Source organism: Anopheles merus, chromosome 3R (genome assembly GCF_017562075.2).
Source record: "Anopheles merus strain MAF chromosome 3R, AmerM5.1, whole genome shotgun sequence".
NCBI lineage: Eukaryota > Metazoa > Arthropoda > Insecta > Diptera > Culicidae > Anopheles > Anopheles merus.
Window position 1 is genome coordinate 46,934,396 of NC_054084.1, and position 18,526 is coordinate 46,952,921.

The window sequence follows — 18,526 nt, forward strand, 5'->3', positions numbered from 1 at the left end:
TGGAGTGGTTTTACAGTGGGTTAAGGACGATTTGGTTATTTGGGAGGTCATTACCCTTATTTAACAAGCCGTCAAGTTCCATCATGAACCCTACACATAGTGCTAATCAGCCGCAAAGTTCCAAAGAGTACCATGTGCCTGTTAAAAAGCTCCATAGTTCCGCAAAGTACCGTGTATCTCTTAATCAGTCACAAAGTATGACATCCCAAATAACCAAATCGTCCTTAACCCACTGTAAAACCACTCCAAACCCACGTGGGTTTGTGGTGGTCGATTCAGTCGTTAACCCACCAAATTTTAGAACAATCGGAGCTTCCAGTTCCGATCCGATGTATTTATCTTGTCCACCCTTAACCCACCTTTTCCAAAAATGCTTTGAGGAAAAGTTTGGTCAAGGTTTGGTTTAGGTCAATATGCTGGACAGGATTTGAACTCCTCGGTTGATTAAATTTATTCACTTACATCACTGCACTTCAACTTAAGCAATATTATTAGTCTATAAACTATGCACTGACCAGCGAAATGGAAGAGTTCATTCGCAAGTAAACAAACACACATATACACATATTACACATGAATGTTTTACAACAAACCAACTTAAACACACACGTTTAATTGCTTTCTTTGCACAAATAAATAACATTTTTAACACAGGTGAAACATGTTGAGCAAATAAATTGCCCGTGCATAAAAATCTGACTTCAACAAAATTGAAGTGGTGGCTGCTTCTGTGGCCGTGTGGCTTAACCCACCAAACTGATAGTTTTTTAGCTTTGTTTGATGGAACTGGATTTTTAGTACAAGAAATTGGTGGCGTTTTCGGTATCTTGGTTATATGGGATCGGAACGATTTTTCGTTAAACAGCCCTAAATCAGCTATAAAGTACGAGCTGGCTATTTGGGGTGTAAGTCGAAATAGTCGTTTGACGAATATCAGTGAATATAAAGTTTACAACCGAAATTGAAGAGTTGGAATCTATGAAATCGTGTATTTTATTTAAAATAATGTACGATAATGTATTAATTTTCCTCCAAAAGCCGTTTACATGATCTAGATATTCAAAACCGGGGAGATATTGTGGTGTCTGTGGAAATGTGTGTGTAACGATTATCAGCACAGAAATTAAAAAAAAATACATTAATTTCGTCTCCATGACAACTTTTACCCGGCGCTCTAGCACCAATCGAACACGACATCGAACATGAAAAATGTATGGGATTTGACATGTTTGTCTTGTTTGTTTGTTTGTGTCTGACAGTGCACCTCTATATGATTATATGGGTTTGTTCGAGTCGGATGTCGTGTTCAATTGGTGCCAGAGCGCAGCCTTAACTATCAAAATCGAAATCGGCGTATCAGCGAATCGTCGTAACTCGAGGGGGTCGTAACTCGGGGGACGCCTTTATTTTCCTCCGTCTAATAAGGCCTTTATTGGTGGGTATGATTGGTGTTAGCAGGTGAAAATGAGCAACATTTGTAGGAACAAAATTGCTAGTTGGGTAACGAGCTAAGCTTGTGTGAGTACTCCATCATTCGATATAACCGCACAACGCCAGAAAAATAAACAGTCAAAATAAGATACACGCACACATAACCGCACCTAAAAACATAGCTCACACATCTACACACTTTCAGAGCTCAACCAACTTCCAAGTGCGAGAACGCAGTAGTAGTGATTCAATCGAAGAGCGAGAACGAGGAAAGACTTCTTGCGGCCAAGATGAAGGTTTTTGTGGAGACCACTCATTGAAGAAAAATCGTGTCAATCAAACCAGTCATCTGCTGCGCTTGATGCTATCACAGTGCGTAGAAAATCATTCCCTTTTGCATGGTTTAGTATTGTGTGCGTGCTTTTGTGGAAAATTATATTATGGGCCGAGAACAATTTCCGGACCATATCTCGGGAAAGAATACGCACGTACCACACGTAGTGTCTATACCAGGTGTATGCAGGAGTGAGAGCCCATGATAGTGTGGTGTGAAATAGGTAGTGAAAAAAACGACAACAAATGGAGCTGTCGGTGCATTATTCATCTGGAAAAGATTAATCGCAGCTATTTAAGAACCCCGACGATTAATGGGATTCGAACGAAAATGTTATCGATTATGTCATGGGTTTGTCGTCGGTCATAGTGCAGTGGAAATAGTTCGTTATTGCTGCGAATTAAGCAGTTCCGGTGGTGCATTGCTGTAAAAATTAGTACAATTTAAGTTTCCTTCACATAAAGGTGGTACCTTCTGCAAACAATCACGCCAGGTACGTACGACTTGCAAAGATATATACGACTATAATTTATCCAAGTGGGCAAGGCTGGGTTCTCGCGCACTGCCTCTGCAAAGGATACCAATTGCCGTAAAAACACTTGATAAATGACCCTGTAGCCTCGTAAAATCGCCCGCCCTGCGCCATCCGCGGTCGGTCCTTTAAGAATGGGGACGCAATAGGTCGTTTTCGGGACAACGGAAAGAAGGCAAAAAACCCATCTCCTCCCTAACTAATGAATGCAGTGTGGACAAAATGGATGAAAACTTTTTCCTTTTGGCTGGGAGCTCAATTGATATTCTATTTCGCCGTCCAGCTCCTCCGATGAGGCAGCGATTGTTTCGCTGGCGAACGTGAAGAATTTGTTAAACGCATATATATTTTTTTCACTCTCTTCGGTGTTCGGGAAAGGAAACTCGCCTTTCCGTTCATTATTATGTTCTCCCACTGTGTCTGCTTCTCCCATGTATATCCCGTTCGAAAATAGATCCTTTCCGAAAGTTCGAGCAGCGTAGAAATGGGAAAAATTTATGATTATTTGATCAGTGTTTTATTTTTTAATTTATGTAAATAATTCTTTATTGCACGTTTCAAAGCACATCGGCAGCGTGTGCGAGAGAGTGAGCGAGTTCGCCTGCTTTGATGTGGATGTGGCGTCTCTTTTGTTCGTCCATAGGTAAAGGTGTGTATAAAAAGGAAGGTTTTATTAGCGCACCATACACTGGCCTACTGGGACCGTATAATCGTATAATACCGCTTGCAGTAGTGTAGGTGACATAAACACAGGCTTTGGGGCGTTAGCGCGATAGAGAAAGAGTAAGAAAGAAAGAGAGAGAGGATAAACGAATAATCCGCTGGGAATGGTGGGATGATGGTGTGGTATGCGTGACTTGCGATAGTAAACTACACACCGGGTAGGTGAACGATGTGGGACAAAGCGAGAGAGAGGAAAGGCGAATGAATGAGAAAGAGGCAATCTTTTTTGTTGCGCTGCGGAGCGCTCAAGAAGCGGAACGAGATAGGTAGAGTATAAATTGTCTACCCATACCACCACAAGGTGGATGAAATATGAGAGAATTTCCTCTACTCAACACTAATGCTGTGTGCATGTGTAGGGCTCGAATGTCACTTTTCTGGATTGTCTGTCAAGCATCGGGTTGTTTTCATTTGTTTGTTTGCCAATGATTAAGGCCCGAATCGGATGCCCCCGGTCAAACCCCGGGCCGATCGATCGGTACGGACGCAGACCATGGTAGATGAATGTTCTAACCCGAGAAAGATGAAAATGTGTCGTCTATTGCGTTATCAACGTATTTTTCTTCTCGGTAGTGTTTTTGCTGCAAAGTACAGCAGCAAAATGGCCCTACCGCAGAAATCGTGTTATTATGCCCAATAACGTTCACCGGGCCACACTGCGCATGTCCCAATAATATCCGACTTGACAGATATTAATTGCTTTGAAGTTGGCCAACAATAGAGAATAAATTGAATTCAAAATTTCAAATTCAATTATGTATGCTTTTTCCTAGGCGTGTCTGGGAATATGCTGAGCAAGGCTGATGGCGGCCTCCACGGCGTTCCCCGTAGCCACCAAAAAACGTCCGCATCGCAACCCTACGGTGAAAGAATACAGCGAAAAAGCCTTCAATCCATCCTTTCGGTGAACATTAGGAAAATAACTTCAAACGGAAAAATGACCTTCCCTGCCTCGAAGCCATCCAAATCAATTCTAGCAGAACGAACGTGGTCGAAATAGTGGCCAACCGATTCGTGAAGATTTATTTTTTTAATAATACACGGTACGTTAATTTAACGATCTACCCAGCCGGAGTTCGGTCCGACATTTTGTTCCATTTCTCGGGCAGCCCATTTCATGCAATGATTGAGATAAATTCAAGAATAACGATCGGCGCACACGGTCTGGAAAGCCACCTGCGCCCGAAAAATGGGTCCATCCGTCCGTCGCAGGTGATGGTGGTGGTGGTAATGGTAGTGAGACAGAGACAGAGTGACAGACAGAAGCGAGAAAAAACGGCAAATGTTTGTTCTGATGCTCTTCACTAACACATCGAAGCATTCTGTCTACACTTCACCGGCGTGTATACCTTTCCCTGTGGCTGTACCATCTGGAAGGAAGCTGGCCGAAAACATTTGTAGGCTGCGAAGGGGAATCTATTATCGTGCAGCAAACCCGGCTCGTATTGCATACGGTGCTAGAATTCTGTCCCTTCTGTCCAAAAAGGGCAGAGTTCTCTTTTCCCCTGTAGGCATTGCGAGAAAGAGAGAATTGCACATTCGCTTACTTCTGGTATGTTTTTTTGTTTCTTCTTTAGAATTCTCTCGGTTTGTTTACGAAGGCTAACAAAAAGTTCAAGTTCAATTAAAATCGTGTCTCACCAGTTTTTGTTATATGTAATGAAAAATCTCGTTTACGTGTTACGCAAGTATGCTAGGTAACTTCTTAAGGTGGCCATGCTTTTGCCGGATCGAGCTCACTGTTCTAAACACACTAATTTAATGCAGCATGGGGAAACTTCCCATCCGGCCACGCAAGAGAGCAGAATCGGTGTAAAAAAGTGCCTTGGTGTGCGTCACCGTCCGCTTGTTTTCTCACACTGGCAAACGACGGAGGGCTTGTGTGCGATCAAATGATAGCTTTTAATCTTTGACATACACAAATGGGTTTTTATTTCCCTTTCGCTACACACCCTGGTTACGTTACGTACGGGACAGGCGATGTTGGTTGTTTAGTTAGCAGCATGCTGCGATGGATTTTCTCGCTCGCAATGCTGTATTTTGGCGTTCTCTCTTTGTTGCTCTCCCGGCCTCGCAAGAACAGCAACGAAGGCCCTAACCGAGACGGCATAGTGCAAACAGTCGAAATAGAACGGCAGGGCATCAAAAGGAGGGAGGATGAAAAGAACATGTGTTTACAATGCCCACGAACGAATGCTCCGTTCCGTGCTAACAACACAGCCGTTCGTACGTTTGGGATCGCAGGAAGAGCATTAAAAAAGTGCCCAGCGTGATCCTGTGGCCGTTGCAGGGGAGAGAGACCATCGATGAAGATGACGATGATGATAGGTTCTTTCTGCACCACTGCCCTATCCGTATCTTCTCTACTTTTGGGTTCGGTCGGCATTTCTGTCGATTAGCCGAATCATCGAAAAATGACGTTCACCTTTTTGAACCTTTTTTTACATTAAATTGCTCATTATATGATATACGATTTAAAGTACTGCCAAGCCCTGCGCAGTTCTTTGTTCCCCTTGCTATATGTAGCAATTTCCTACAGCTTGTTAATATAAAATTTATATTTAACATTCGTTGCAATGGCCGCAAACCATCTGAGTGAAATCCTTTGTCCTCTCCGTCTTTTTTAATTGAAAACGAAAAAGGGAAGTGTGTCCTAAAGAAACATTCAATCGATTACTCATCAAACAACATTTGCTGGCTTAAATGGGTTTTACGCTGCAGTAGTGTGCCAAACTCTCTTCGCACTGTGCTGTGGAACCAACGGACGCGAGAAAAACGCGCTTGTTTTCACTAAGTTTCCCATGTAAACATCGACTGCGCCGTCGCAATGCAATTTGAACCGTCTATAAACGCTCTCGCGGATCCGTCCCAGCGTTCTTTCGATCCTGCTTCCTGCTGCTCTGGCGGGATCTGCCTTCCTTATTCCGCATCCGCTGTGCGTCCGTGCCCGTGGTCGCCGACCATATGGAAAGGGAGAGAACGTGTGAATGCGTCTCCGGTGCGCTCACGTCGCCGCCTACTCGATGTGCAAGAGGAAGCCTCCGGAGCCGGACTCAGCTCAGCTTCTTTGCCTCACGAGAGCTCATAAAAAGTAATATGCCTCCTGGCTAGCAGCACCATGGCTGGCGGCGGCTGGCTGCTGCGGTGAGTGCCTCCTAGCACGACCGCCAACGGAGGAAGTGCTCTCACACACATATCGTCCGGGAGGGGATTCTTTTCGACGGTCCTGTGTGGTGTGCGCCTCATACCATACAGTACCAACATTCCGACTGGCGAAAGGATGATGATGATGATGCTGCTGCTGATGCTGATGATGACGGTGTGCACCACTACATGGACGCGCGCTGTACCGTGCAAGTGGAAATTGAATCGGCCAAAGTTGGGCATAAAAAAGAAACCCTCGAACCGACGGCCTCGGTGACGGAGTCTCATCCGTGGTGTGTACTGTCGGGAAATAATCAAAGCACGAGAGAAAGAGAAGAGACCTCCGCTGGACTACGATTACGCTGACTGCTTGGATGTGTGTTTCTTAGGATGATGGGAACCGAACCGACCGGGATTATTATTTTTGTGGAATGTTTGCTCGATTATGGCTCGCATGGGGGTTTCGAGAAGGCGTGTATGTTATGTGCCTGTGTGTATAGTCGTTTGTTGCTGCCCGTACAAAGAGGAGGATATTGCCACTTTGTTGGGGGTACCTGCTTGTGGCAGCAGCCCCGTACCGACTGTAAGTTCGCTGTTGGTTCCTTGGTACGGTATTTGTAATATCGTTGCAACCACTATGCCAGAAAACACACACGCACACACCATGTGCCGTCGTGAAAAGCTGCTTGTGTATATGTACACTGTAATGTGGGCTGCTTGATGGTAACTTTATTACTATTAAAAAATAATAGTATTACATGTGCGCGGCGCCATCGAAAATATCATCCGCGGCACGTGGAAAGTGGGTAGTGCAATACTATTTCAGCGCACTCCTCCTGACGGCCTCACATACACACGTAGCACGCTACTAGCATGCCACACTCCCCAGGGTGGATTGGAGTGGACCCAGATGGAAATCGTTACACTCCTCCGCCCAGTCAACTCCCGTGCGCTAGGCGCGCAGCACTGTATGTGGCCATCAATAAAATTTGTAAACCTCCTCCCCGCTCATCCCCGTCCATCGGCTCGGCGGAACCGGACGAACCAGAATGCGAGAGAAACGAGTGTTGTTTTTCGTGGCTTTTTCTGGTCTGAAATGACACTCCAGATAGCGTGTGTGGCGGAGTGGAGGACCCCCATCGTAACGGCGCAACGACGGCGTAAGGTTTGCTGCGCAGGGGACAGACGAAGAATAAAAAACGATAATCATATCTCAGTGCTCAATTTCTTCCACTTACAGCTGGTGCTGGTGGTGGGTCGGTTTTAGTAGATCGATTTTAGCTTACCGTTAGAACATGGACACGAATCGATGTGTTCAAGTGGATTAACTTTGTAGTTACGAGAGGGTATAGGTAAAAGATACGAACACTAACGGCAAGTTTAACAAGCGCCCTTCCTGATCCTGGTTTAAAACACAGAGAAAAATTTAAATTGTTCTCTCAGGAATGCAATGCGAAAGCAGCGCATAATTTCCAATCGAGCGGATACGGTTTTGTATTGTAATTAAGCAGCATTCGGTTACGGTTGGAATCGTGCCACGAAAGCGAATACGAAATTTATTTTATCAATCATTTACTCGTTCAATTCTAATCAATCATCGGCTGATATAATGCTCCTCTGTGTCAAATTTTCGACCTTTACAACAAACCGAACGGTGGTTAATCGCTCATTGAATACTTTGGCGATACTGGTCGATGGTTAGCAGTTTTCTTCGCTTACACAAGGAGCTGGAAGTTATCTAGAGAGTAGAAATAAATTTTCCAATTTGTTCAAAGTAGTTGTTCGGAATCGGTCACGTTGAAGTAGATAGGTCATCATTTGTTTGGTGTTGGTGTATAAGGTGGTCTGTTAAATTAATTGCATATATTGTTATATGATGTGAAGCTACAATATGTTCTACCATTTTGACTCTATTCAACAGATTGTACAGCAAACAACTATTCCTTGAAAATCAGCTGAAGGAAGAATCTCTATGTGACTGCAGCAACATGGAGGACATCCGATATTCTTCTCACCCGCTGAAATCAAGGTTTAGCAAGTTAAGCAGCTAAAAATACTTTTTTCATCGAAAGCACGTTACTTAGGATATAGTTTGAATTGCTGGGTAACTTCAACTAGCGCCGCTAGGTCGGAGTTGAATCGGTGCAGAATTATTCATATCCTTAATTTAATATCCGTCGCATAGACGATATAAAAAGGAGCTAAATGATGTTTTACTGCAGCCGAGATCCTGCCAAAGCGTCCAACTGTAGTAAAAGTAGCAGCACGTCAGCCAAATCTCATGGACCTTACCACCAACCGTACTCGCTCCTGGACATCACCGCCCGAATCGTAGCTCAGAATGAACCATTCCAGAAGATCGAGGAACGTTACGACCGGATCCCGGAACCGGTCCAGAGGCGTATCGTGTTTTGGTCCTTTCCTCGCAATGAAAAGGACATCTGCATGTACAGTTCCTTGTCCAGGTGAGTTGAACAATGGAGCGGTTTAGTTGGTAATGTACGTATGTGCGATAGCTAATGTAAATTGATTTTTTTATTTCTCCCCTGTAGGGTTTCCTCGATAAACTCGGTGGAATCGCAAAGCTTGAGCTTCTGCACTGGGCTCAAATTGGTTGAAACTGGTTGTGTGGAGAATGTCCTTCAAGTTGGATTCCATTTAAGTGGGATTGTGTGGTCACACCCACCGAACCAAATCGAACGCCACAACAGCGGCGGCAATGCTGGGTCGTCTTCCGGAAGCCGCAATAATGATCTGGGTTATCCATTGCCTCCAGCAAATCAGAATCTTTACAATAATTACCATCACAACAATCATCATCAGCAGCCGCACCATCATCACGTTCATCAGCATCATCCGGCGCATCATCATCACCAGCAACAGCAACAGCACCATGCGCATCAGAATCATCATGCACCTCCTCTGTCCCCACCACCACCGGCGCCTGCAATGGTCCATCCAGTGCAACCACAAGGTGGGGCTGCCGCAGGTGGTGGTGGACCAGCAGCGGCTGGAGTGGGTGTACAGGTGGCCGCTGCCGCTGTAGCAGCCGCGGCAGCCGCAGCCGCTGCAGGTGTCGGTGTTCCTCCACCGCCGGGTGGACCTCATATGGTGGTTGTTGCTCAACAGCCAATCGGTTTGGCCGCTCAGCAAATGCAGCCACCAAATGGGCAGCAGCCTTTCAACGGAGCCAATATGGACCACCGAGATGCGTTCAATAACATGTCCCTTGGTGGGCAGAACGGCTCCAACACAAGTGGACTGGAAGAGAATAAGAAATTTAAAGTATCCGTCAGCTTCGATCGGTAAGTTTGTATATATGTGTGTTAATATGTAAAAAAATGTCCACAATGTTTGCAATAAGCTACAAAACATGCTCTAACATTTCAATATTACTCTTCGGCAGATGTAAAATAACTTCAGTCACGTGTAGCTGCGATACTAAGGATATATTTTGGTGCCATCATGTGGTCGCCTTAGCCCTCTACCGAATACGGAATGCTGATTCGGTGAAACTACGCGTTCCTATATCAGAGACTTTACTACAAATGAACCGACAGCAGCTACAAAAGTTCATTCAATATCTAATTGCCGAACATCATACGGAAGTGTTGCCAACGGCCCAGCGTCTTGCTGATGAGATATTGCAGCAGCGCTCGGAAATCAATTCCATCTGCGGTGCGCCAGATCCGACAGCGGGTGCTTCCAAGGATGACGATCATTCGTGGCATCTGGACGAAACGCAGGTCTGCGAAGCGGTGAAAACGTACCTCGGTCAGGGTAGTTACTATTACAGCAGTAAGCATCTCAATTCTCTTTTCGGCAAAGTGCGAGAAATGTTGCGTGCTCAAGACTCAAACGGTGCCCGTATGCTGACACTAATTACTGAGCAGTTCCTAAGTGACCCACGACTAGTGCTGTGGAAAAATCACGGCACGCCAATGACGGAAAAATGTCGCCAACTGTGGGATCAACTCGGTGCCTTGTGGGTGTGCATAGTGTTGAACCCAAAATCGTCGCATGCGGAACGCATGCACTGGAAGTCGCTGTTGGAGAAGTGGTCGAAAAGTGAGGTATGTCCACAGGAAGATCCTGACCTGCGAACGTCACCATCGTCCAGTAGGGAAAGTGTACGCGACCGATCGAATCGTGAACGGGAGCGTGATCGGAATCGATTCTTTCGCGAAAATAATCTACGCAACATGATGTACTACAACCATCACCATCAGCAACTCCAGTACCAGCAACATCACAATAATAATCAACCTAACGGAGGAGGAGGAGGTGGCCACGATCATCCAAATCGTAATCACTTTAACCATCGCTATGGTGCGATGAAAAATAGAAATGGAGATAATGGAAATCGAGGAGGAAACAATCATCATAACGACCAGTACGATAGCTCCGAAACGGACTCCGATTCTGATGACGAGATGGATGAAGCGAACGAGGACGAGGGGGCTGGAAACAATGGTCAAGACGAGGAGGAAGAAAACAACGAGAATGGCGAGGTCTTGAACGATCATGACGACGAAGACGACCATCATGATGATGAAGAGGCAGAGAGGCGTCGAGAAGATGAAAATGGTATGGAGGAGGATGTAGTCGATCAAGTGCACAACATTTTGCAGGACATCAATTTTGCCGATGGAGCAGAGCCCGGTCCGAGTCGTAAACATCGTGACGAAGACGGGGAGGTACGAGATTTCATGAACCTCAACTTGATGAACGTTCCGGAGGAAGAACATCGATTGCCGGAAATGATGCCGGAAAATGACGACAGCTCTCGAGAATCAATGGATGTCGACGGAGCGATGGGTGGCCCACCATCAAGTAGCGTAATTGGTAGAGTGAATCAAGCCGGTGGTAGTGGTGGTGCAGGAACTTCTAAATCTAGTGCTGGAAATGTCAGCTTCTTCCAAAGCCCATGCATCTGCGGAGAGGATAAATGTGAATGCAATAGACCAGTGTTTTTGGACGATATAAAGCCGAAGAAATTTTTCGATTGTGTCGCCGCTGCAACCGCTGGTGGTAGTGTATCAATGCCAGCAGGTGTAAGCGCTCCTAACTTCGACGTGAACGAGGATGCCAATCAAGATTGCATCGAGCTATCAAAGGACATGTCTATGGCGGGTACGAGTGGAACGTCTACAACAGGGACGCTGAAAATAGGTACAAACAATGAAGCAATCGAAACTATTGCCGGTACTTCTTTCTCATCGTCATCGTCCTCTTCGTCGTCAAATTCGTCAGGGATGGATGATCATCGGAAAGAGGTAGATCTAGACTTTGAGAAACCTGGACCGTCGGGATTGAATAATAGGCGAATCAACCCATTGGAGGAACCAACCAGTTCAGGCTCGGGAATGCCTTCAGGTACGGCTGTAGATAGAGCTACTGGCATGTCCCATGATGATTGCGATGAGTGTGACCAGCAACAACACAAAGATAAACCAGTGTGCAAGAGAGCATTGGAGGATGAGGAAGAAGCTGGACCTAGCGGCATTTCCACATCCCATGCAGCCAAAAAGTCCAAAGAATCAACGAAGGAAGACGCGGACGTTATGGATGTGGATCCCGAGGCTGGACCTAGTTCAAGGCGTATCAGCACGGACGATGGGTCTGCTGGTGCCGGCGGTTCAGGGCTGAACGGAAATGCGGCACCCGAAGGCCGCGCTAAACCTGCGAACGCTGGTGATGGAAATGCAGGGGGAAATGGTCGACCCTGCAAGCGTCTAAAATTGAACAATGGTTCATGGGTTAGTAAAAATGGTAACAAAACACCTCGTACCATTTTCCACAAGGCGCTCGATGCAGTGAACATGTCGTGGGAAAACGAACACCTTAAACGAATCCTTGAGTCGGATAGTTACAAGCTCTCTAGTCGCAATTCAGTGCAAATTGCCGGTTCCAGCAAGACCCCTGTAGCTAGCAACCCGAGCGTAAAATCCAACTTCAATGCCAACGGACAACCGTTGTGGCATGAGAAAATATCCATGACGGCGGCAAGGATCGATTCATTGCGTTCGCATGGTCACATGGAGGCTGCGTTGAGATTATCAGTGAGCGTTGTACGAACAATGCGTGAAATTCAGCGCGAGGCGCAAGCTCTTTGGTTACGACATAAACCAAAGTTACCCCCATCACAAACTTCCTCCACTGAGCATCCAACACCTGGACCCTCTGGTTCTGGATCAGGGTCGTCAACTACGGCAGCACGGTGCAACTGTGGTCCTTTGAAAGTTGTTGCGCCCGAGCCGTCCACGTGCAGAAAAGAATCGAGCGCTACTAAACAGATGCATCATTCCTTGTTAGCACTACCGGCCCCGGTACCATCCTCTTCTTCCTCGTCATCATCATCATCATCCTCTTCTTCTTCTTCTTCTGCAATCCAACAACAGCAAATTATTCATCAACATCAACAGCAGCATCACAGTCACCATCACCATCAACAGCAACATCTGATGCAGCAACAACACCAACCGCAGGCTTCGACATCATCCGGAATAAAAGCCGGATGCCAGTGCCAATCGCATCGTCATCAATCACAAAGTTCAGCTCATTTTCCTCTTCCACCACCGGCCCCATTAATGCCGGATCTGCACCCACCCAACGCACTGCCAGTACCGGCGATGAAGAAAGATTGCTCTAAATGTATCCAAATTAAATGTTACTATGAGTCTGTTGGATCTGGTGCATCTTCGCTAAAGCACAACGGTCCCATTGCCGGCCCATCTCATGGAGGAGCTAACAATGCTCACCACGGCCAGCATCAGGCACCACCTGGACCGTCAATGCCATCTACATCGGCAATTGCACCTCAGCAGCAACGAATGCATCGCAGTTCAAGTGGAATGATATGCACCTCCTCAAAATGCAACCATTTTCTGGCCGGACCCAATGGTGCTGGAATGATGCAACCCCAACCGCCCCACGACATCTATCGTAAAATGCCCCATTGCTCGACGTCCTCATCGCACCAACCGCCGGCGAATCAGGCACAGCAACCCCATTGTAGCCGCGATTACCGTTACATGAAATTTCCGAGCATGCCAACAAATCATCAACAACATCATCATAATCATCATCATCACCACCATCATCATCATAACCAACAACAACAGCTCGCGAATCAGCACCATGCACCACCAGGTGCAGCAATGATTGTTCCCGTTGGTATCCGACATCCTCCTCCTGTCCCTCCTCCGCCTTCTTCATCGTGCCCAGTACCGGGTCCATCGACATCTCGATCGCAAGGAGCACCGGTTTCCGATCCATCGATGTCTGCTACTTCGACGCAATCATCGGTCACAGTAACAACGGTGTCATCACACATATCTACCGGTAGCTCGAATACAACCGGTGGTCCAAGTGCTCCAAGCTCCTCCGCTACGGTATCTACTTCAGCATCAAAGTCTTCCTCCGCCTCTTCGGCGCCAGTGGCAAGCTCATCTTCCTCATTTCCATCCAAATGTAACTGTCCTATTCACAAGGAAGAAATATTACCGCCGCCACCACCACCACCGGCACCAGGTCATTCAGCAGCGCCAGCAACGTGCCATCCGACGGATGCCAATGTTGGACCACCGACTATGAGCACCACGGTATCATGCTGTGTCAAGCCTATGTGTTGCTCTTTGGCAATGCCACCACATCATTCACAGCACAAACCAGGTCCGGCAAACTGTCCAGGTTACGTTCCATCTTCCAGTGGTATATCTACGTGTGGCGGATGTGCAATGCACGTCAATGGGCCACAACCTACAATGTACAACAACGGTGGAATGTATGGAATGCCAGGCCCGTCGTCTTCTTCCATGGCAGCGTCATCTGGGCACGGTCACGCACAACCCATGCCTTCAGGCTCGATGTCAAAGTCGTTTGAGCGATCGATAATAGGATCGTTTAATGGTTCCGAATGCGAAGTACTGCCTATGGCACAGCACCAACACAAGGATGACTGTCCTGTGGCACTAGCTAAACAGAAGAATTACCCGACCATTGGTGGCAGCTCTTCGGGAAGCAACAGTAATAACAGCTCTGCTAGTACTTCACAACCCGGTCCGAGCCGATCGAGCACATCGACATCATCGGCAATGTTGGACCCAATAAAGGTGAACCGGAAACCAAACTGCCTTTCGAAGTGCATCGATTGTAGCGTGGGATGTGAAGTGGAATTTCCACTAGACGCCATTGCATGCATCTTCGACTGTTTAACGGAAGCGTCATTAATACCGGAGGCAGTTACTGTTCAGATGAATGAAATGAGCCGCATGGCGTATGATGCTGGCAATGGCGGTGCTGTTGGTGGAGGCCCCGGAAGCAATGGCAGTGGAACTGCAGCCCCAGAAGATGTTAACATCATCGCTCCAAAGTACCGTCATCTGCCTATTGCCGATTCCGCCGATAAGCAGGAGACATACTTAACACTCGCGTTCGAGGCTGCCATTTTGGCGTTAAGCAAGCAGCGTATTATGCCCCACGGGTTGTACGCACAGCACGTCATCTGTAAGCAGCAGGATCAGTTAATACAGCGCCTACGCAGTATTGATCTCGACTCGGGTCTGGTCGGCGTACTGCGGAAGCTTAGCGTACAGTTGCTTGACGGTGGTCCAACGAGCGGATTGGGTGAGATGATACACCCCGAATCAGTGCCGATGCACACGTTGGCGCGGTTCCTTTTCGCCTCCTTGCTGAACCAACATTCCGATTTGGCGTTTGAAATCGGACTGCGTGCAATGCGTTTCCCGATATTGGAGAATATCAATGAGGGTGCATCGGTTAACGGTATCGAATTGCAGCATAATAACTTTATGCATTCGCCATACCCTCGCTGGTGGACACTGGGGCACTTGGAGACGCAGCAATGTTCGCTCAGCTCCACAATGCTGAGTGCTGCCAAGGGTGACACCAAGCGCCTGTCGGCAGTGCTGCAGAATGCTCGACGAAACATTCACAGTTCGTCGCATCTGTTTAAGGTAAGGTTCGGCGAAATAAACTACTTTCGTTTGTTGATAGGTTAAATATTTTGTGCTATTTGTTTCACCTAGCTTGCCCAAGATGCGTTCCGCTTCGCCACACCGGAGAATGGTCCGCGCAGTCAAACCCTACTCGGTGTGGCTTTTGAGCTGGGACTGCAAGTGATGCGCATGACACTTACGTGTCTAAATTGGCGCCGTCGTGAAATGGTTCGCTGGTTGGTAACGTGCGCGTCCCATGTTGGCATCGATGCCCTTATGTCTATTATGCAGAATTGGTATGTATTTGGATTGGTTAAATGATGCAACATTGATTAATTGAAATTCTAATGTTCGTTTTTTGTTTGTTTCCTTCGTGTCCCTTACCTTTAGGTATCACCTATTCACACCAACGGAAGCAACGGGACCGGTTGCTACTACTATCATGTCACATTCGACGATCATGAGACTGAATCTTAACTTCCGCCAGCAGGATGAGTTGTCTAACTGTGCCCGAACGTTGGCACTGCAGTGTGCTACAAAAGATCCACCGAACTGTGCCCTGAATGCGTTGACGTTATGCGAAAACGATGCGATGGCCTTCGAAACCGCATATCACATAGTAATAGATGCTGCGACTCACATTATGACATCTAGTCAACTCTTTACCATTGCTCGGTATGTATCGATCGCAAGGGATTTGGATATTTTTTCCATACTAATAATATTTCCCATCATTGGTATCCTGTGGCTTATTGACTTCATACAGGTATATGGAACACCGTGGATATCCAGCGAGGGCATACAATCTAGCTATGTTGGCAATGAAAAATGTCCAGCTAGCTTACAACCAAGATACGCATCCCGCTATCAACGATATACACTGGGCGTGCGCATTGTCTCATTCGCTTGGCAAACCCGAACTATCAAAAATGATACCATTGGTGATAAAAAATGTGCAGTGTGCCACTGTCCTATCGGATATACTACGGCGCTGTAGCGTTCCTACGCCTGGACTGCACAATTTCGGCGCTCATGGTGCAAGAGGTAAGAAGAACCATACACAGAATGATAATATTTACCTCGCATGCCTCTTATATTGCGCAATGCAAATACATAAATTACCTATTATGTCGTGTATCTCATTTCACAGGTAATAATTTGAGACAATGCATCAAGCTCAGTTACGATCGTGAACCGCTCAATCAATTGCTTGAAGCCGCCGTTTCGGCCTATGTAAATACGACGCACTCAAGGTAAATAGTTTAGCGCCACATTTGTACTACGAGTGCTTCTCAGCCGCTCTTATGTCACAGTAAGTGTAAAATAATATTTTTGGCTTCCTGCAGATTGTCCCACATTTCGCCGCGCCATTATAGTGATTTCATCGACTTCCTCAGCAAAGCGCGTGACACGTTCATGCTGGCACGCGATGGACCGGCACACTTTTCCCGATTGATCGAGAACATTACAATAGCTTATAAGGGCAAGAAAAAGCTGGTTCGGCAAGTGCGGCAACGCTTTCAATTTGTATAAAAACAAACAAACCAACTTAAGTAATTTGCACATTTTGTTGCCTTAAGCAACTCAATGCAAACTCATCATCGTTTTGGTTTGTTTTTGAAAACCTCCAACAGTGATTATATTCTATTAGCTAGGGTAATGAATTTTGATGCATACTTTATGCACCATCCGTACGCTTTGCGTTAGCAATTTTTTTTATGTGTGTTTCAGATGCACATTCTGAATCGTACAAGATATGTCTCCCATGCCAGTGCGATTATTTAATAGTAGATTTCGGTTGTAAACAAATCTTCCTTCTCCAACATTATCTAATTAGTTTGGATTTCCTTGTTAGTAAACGGTAAACCGATAGACAATGATTGTAAACAGTATTATGATGTTAATTGATAATGGTATATTTCTTTAATCGTCTCTTGTTTAATTGTTCTTTTTCCTGGTCTTTTGCTTGTTTTAGTCTTTAGCTCTTTTTAAATTGTTATTTACATCTAGTTTATTCTTCATTTGTTTCACAGCGTACAATGTATGCTTTTTTTCTTTCTTTTTGTCGATTGTGTCTCTCTTTACTGTCTCTGTTTTACACCTTTTCTTCCTTATGCTCTCGTACTACATTCGTATTTATGCAACCTTTCGTTCAATATTGATTCGCCATATATTGATTTTAATGTGAACAAAATCCTACTCCGAATTGATCTCAGTTTATAACATTACCCGACATTGCGCTAGTAAGTCGTATCAGTTGCCGGTTTGATCGAGCTAAACATGTCATGTGCACGAACTATATAGCTTGTTTTATGAAGAAGAGCAAAGTTACGAAACTTCCCAAACTACCAATACAAAGAAATAGATGAATATTCTACAAACATTCGCGCAGCCGGTATAGTGAATGAGTGCAAACCTGAACATATGCCAATCTATAGGAAATAGTAACAGTGCTGCAAACTAACAAGCATATTGAATAGCAATTAGCGAATTTAAACAGGATTGCCAAATACCAAATAACATAATGCACAGGTGGAAACACGGACGCATCATTGCAGTCACCTTTCAATGCAGCTAAAAGGCATAAGGTCTACTACATTCAATGATATCAACAAATGCAAAAAAAAAAACTAGACAAAAAAAAATTAAGATATCACCTAAGAAATGCTTTTTAGTAATGGTTCATTAGCAAACTAACACGAATATTGCATTTAGTTTACGTGCCACTGATGTCCCAGCAACATAATATGTTTCATATAAGCTTACAAACAGCGGAGAACAGAAATGATAGCGAAAGGAGAGCAAGGAAGTACTAGTTGACTGCGGGTTATTTGAAAGGCAAGAAATCAGAGATTAATCAGGTGAGATTTTGTTATAAAGTTAGTGAGGACCGTTATTATTGTACGCCGCAGGGACTGTTATTTTTGTTAGGCCTATATGTACTTGTGGATCAGTTTGTTTAGTTTTGATTTGTGTTTTATTATACACTTGCTTGTTTTCAAAAATTATCATTATTTTGTATCTACCTCTTAGTGATAAAAGCATTCGTAACACATCAGTAAGTAAGTTGAAAGCGGTTCCGTAGTAGTGACAAACAAAACTAATTGTAACATTTATTGTGCATGCGACAAGCCGCAATTACCAAAGCAAAGATGATGCAGCGTATCGGACCTGCTTTGCAAACTGTGTAATTCATTCAGAGAGGTGATGCATACTCACACATACATATATGAACAAAATTGAACCACTTTCCAGCAAAGAATGGTTAACCAAGCATTACTTTCGGCATCGGTTAAAGTGCAATAGGTTTGATTTTAATGATTTTGAAATGATGCAGCTAAAAAAATGTATCAAATATTAGCCCATTGACTGTTTCGCGACTTTTCTGTTTCATAAAATATA

General features: G+C 45.4%; 1 protein-coding gene across 1 annotated transcript; it reads left to right on the forward strand.

Moving 5' to 3' along the window:
- Positions 1 to 1,613: 1,613 nt before the first annotated feature.
- Positions 1,614 to 17,733, forward strand: LOC121597776. The gene is made up of 9 exons (XM_041923890.1): positions 1,614 to 2,258; positions 8,086 to 8,629; positions 8,717 to 9,469; positions 9,571 to 15,142; positions 15,215 to 15,420; positions 15,515 to 15,799; positions 15,891 to 16,168; positions 16,275 to 16,377; positions 16,471 to 17,733. The coding sequence occupies exons 2-9, from the start codon at positions 8,370 to 8,372 to the stop codon at positions 16,655 to 16,657; spliced, it is 7,644 nt and encodes a 2,547-aa protein (XP_041779824.1). The 5' UTR covers positions 1,614 to 2,258; positions 8,086 to 8,369; the 3' UTR covers positions 16,658 to 17,733.
- The last annotated feature ends 793 nt before the right edge of the window (positions 17,734 to 18,526 follow it).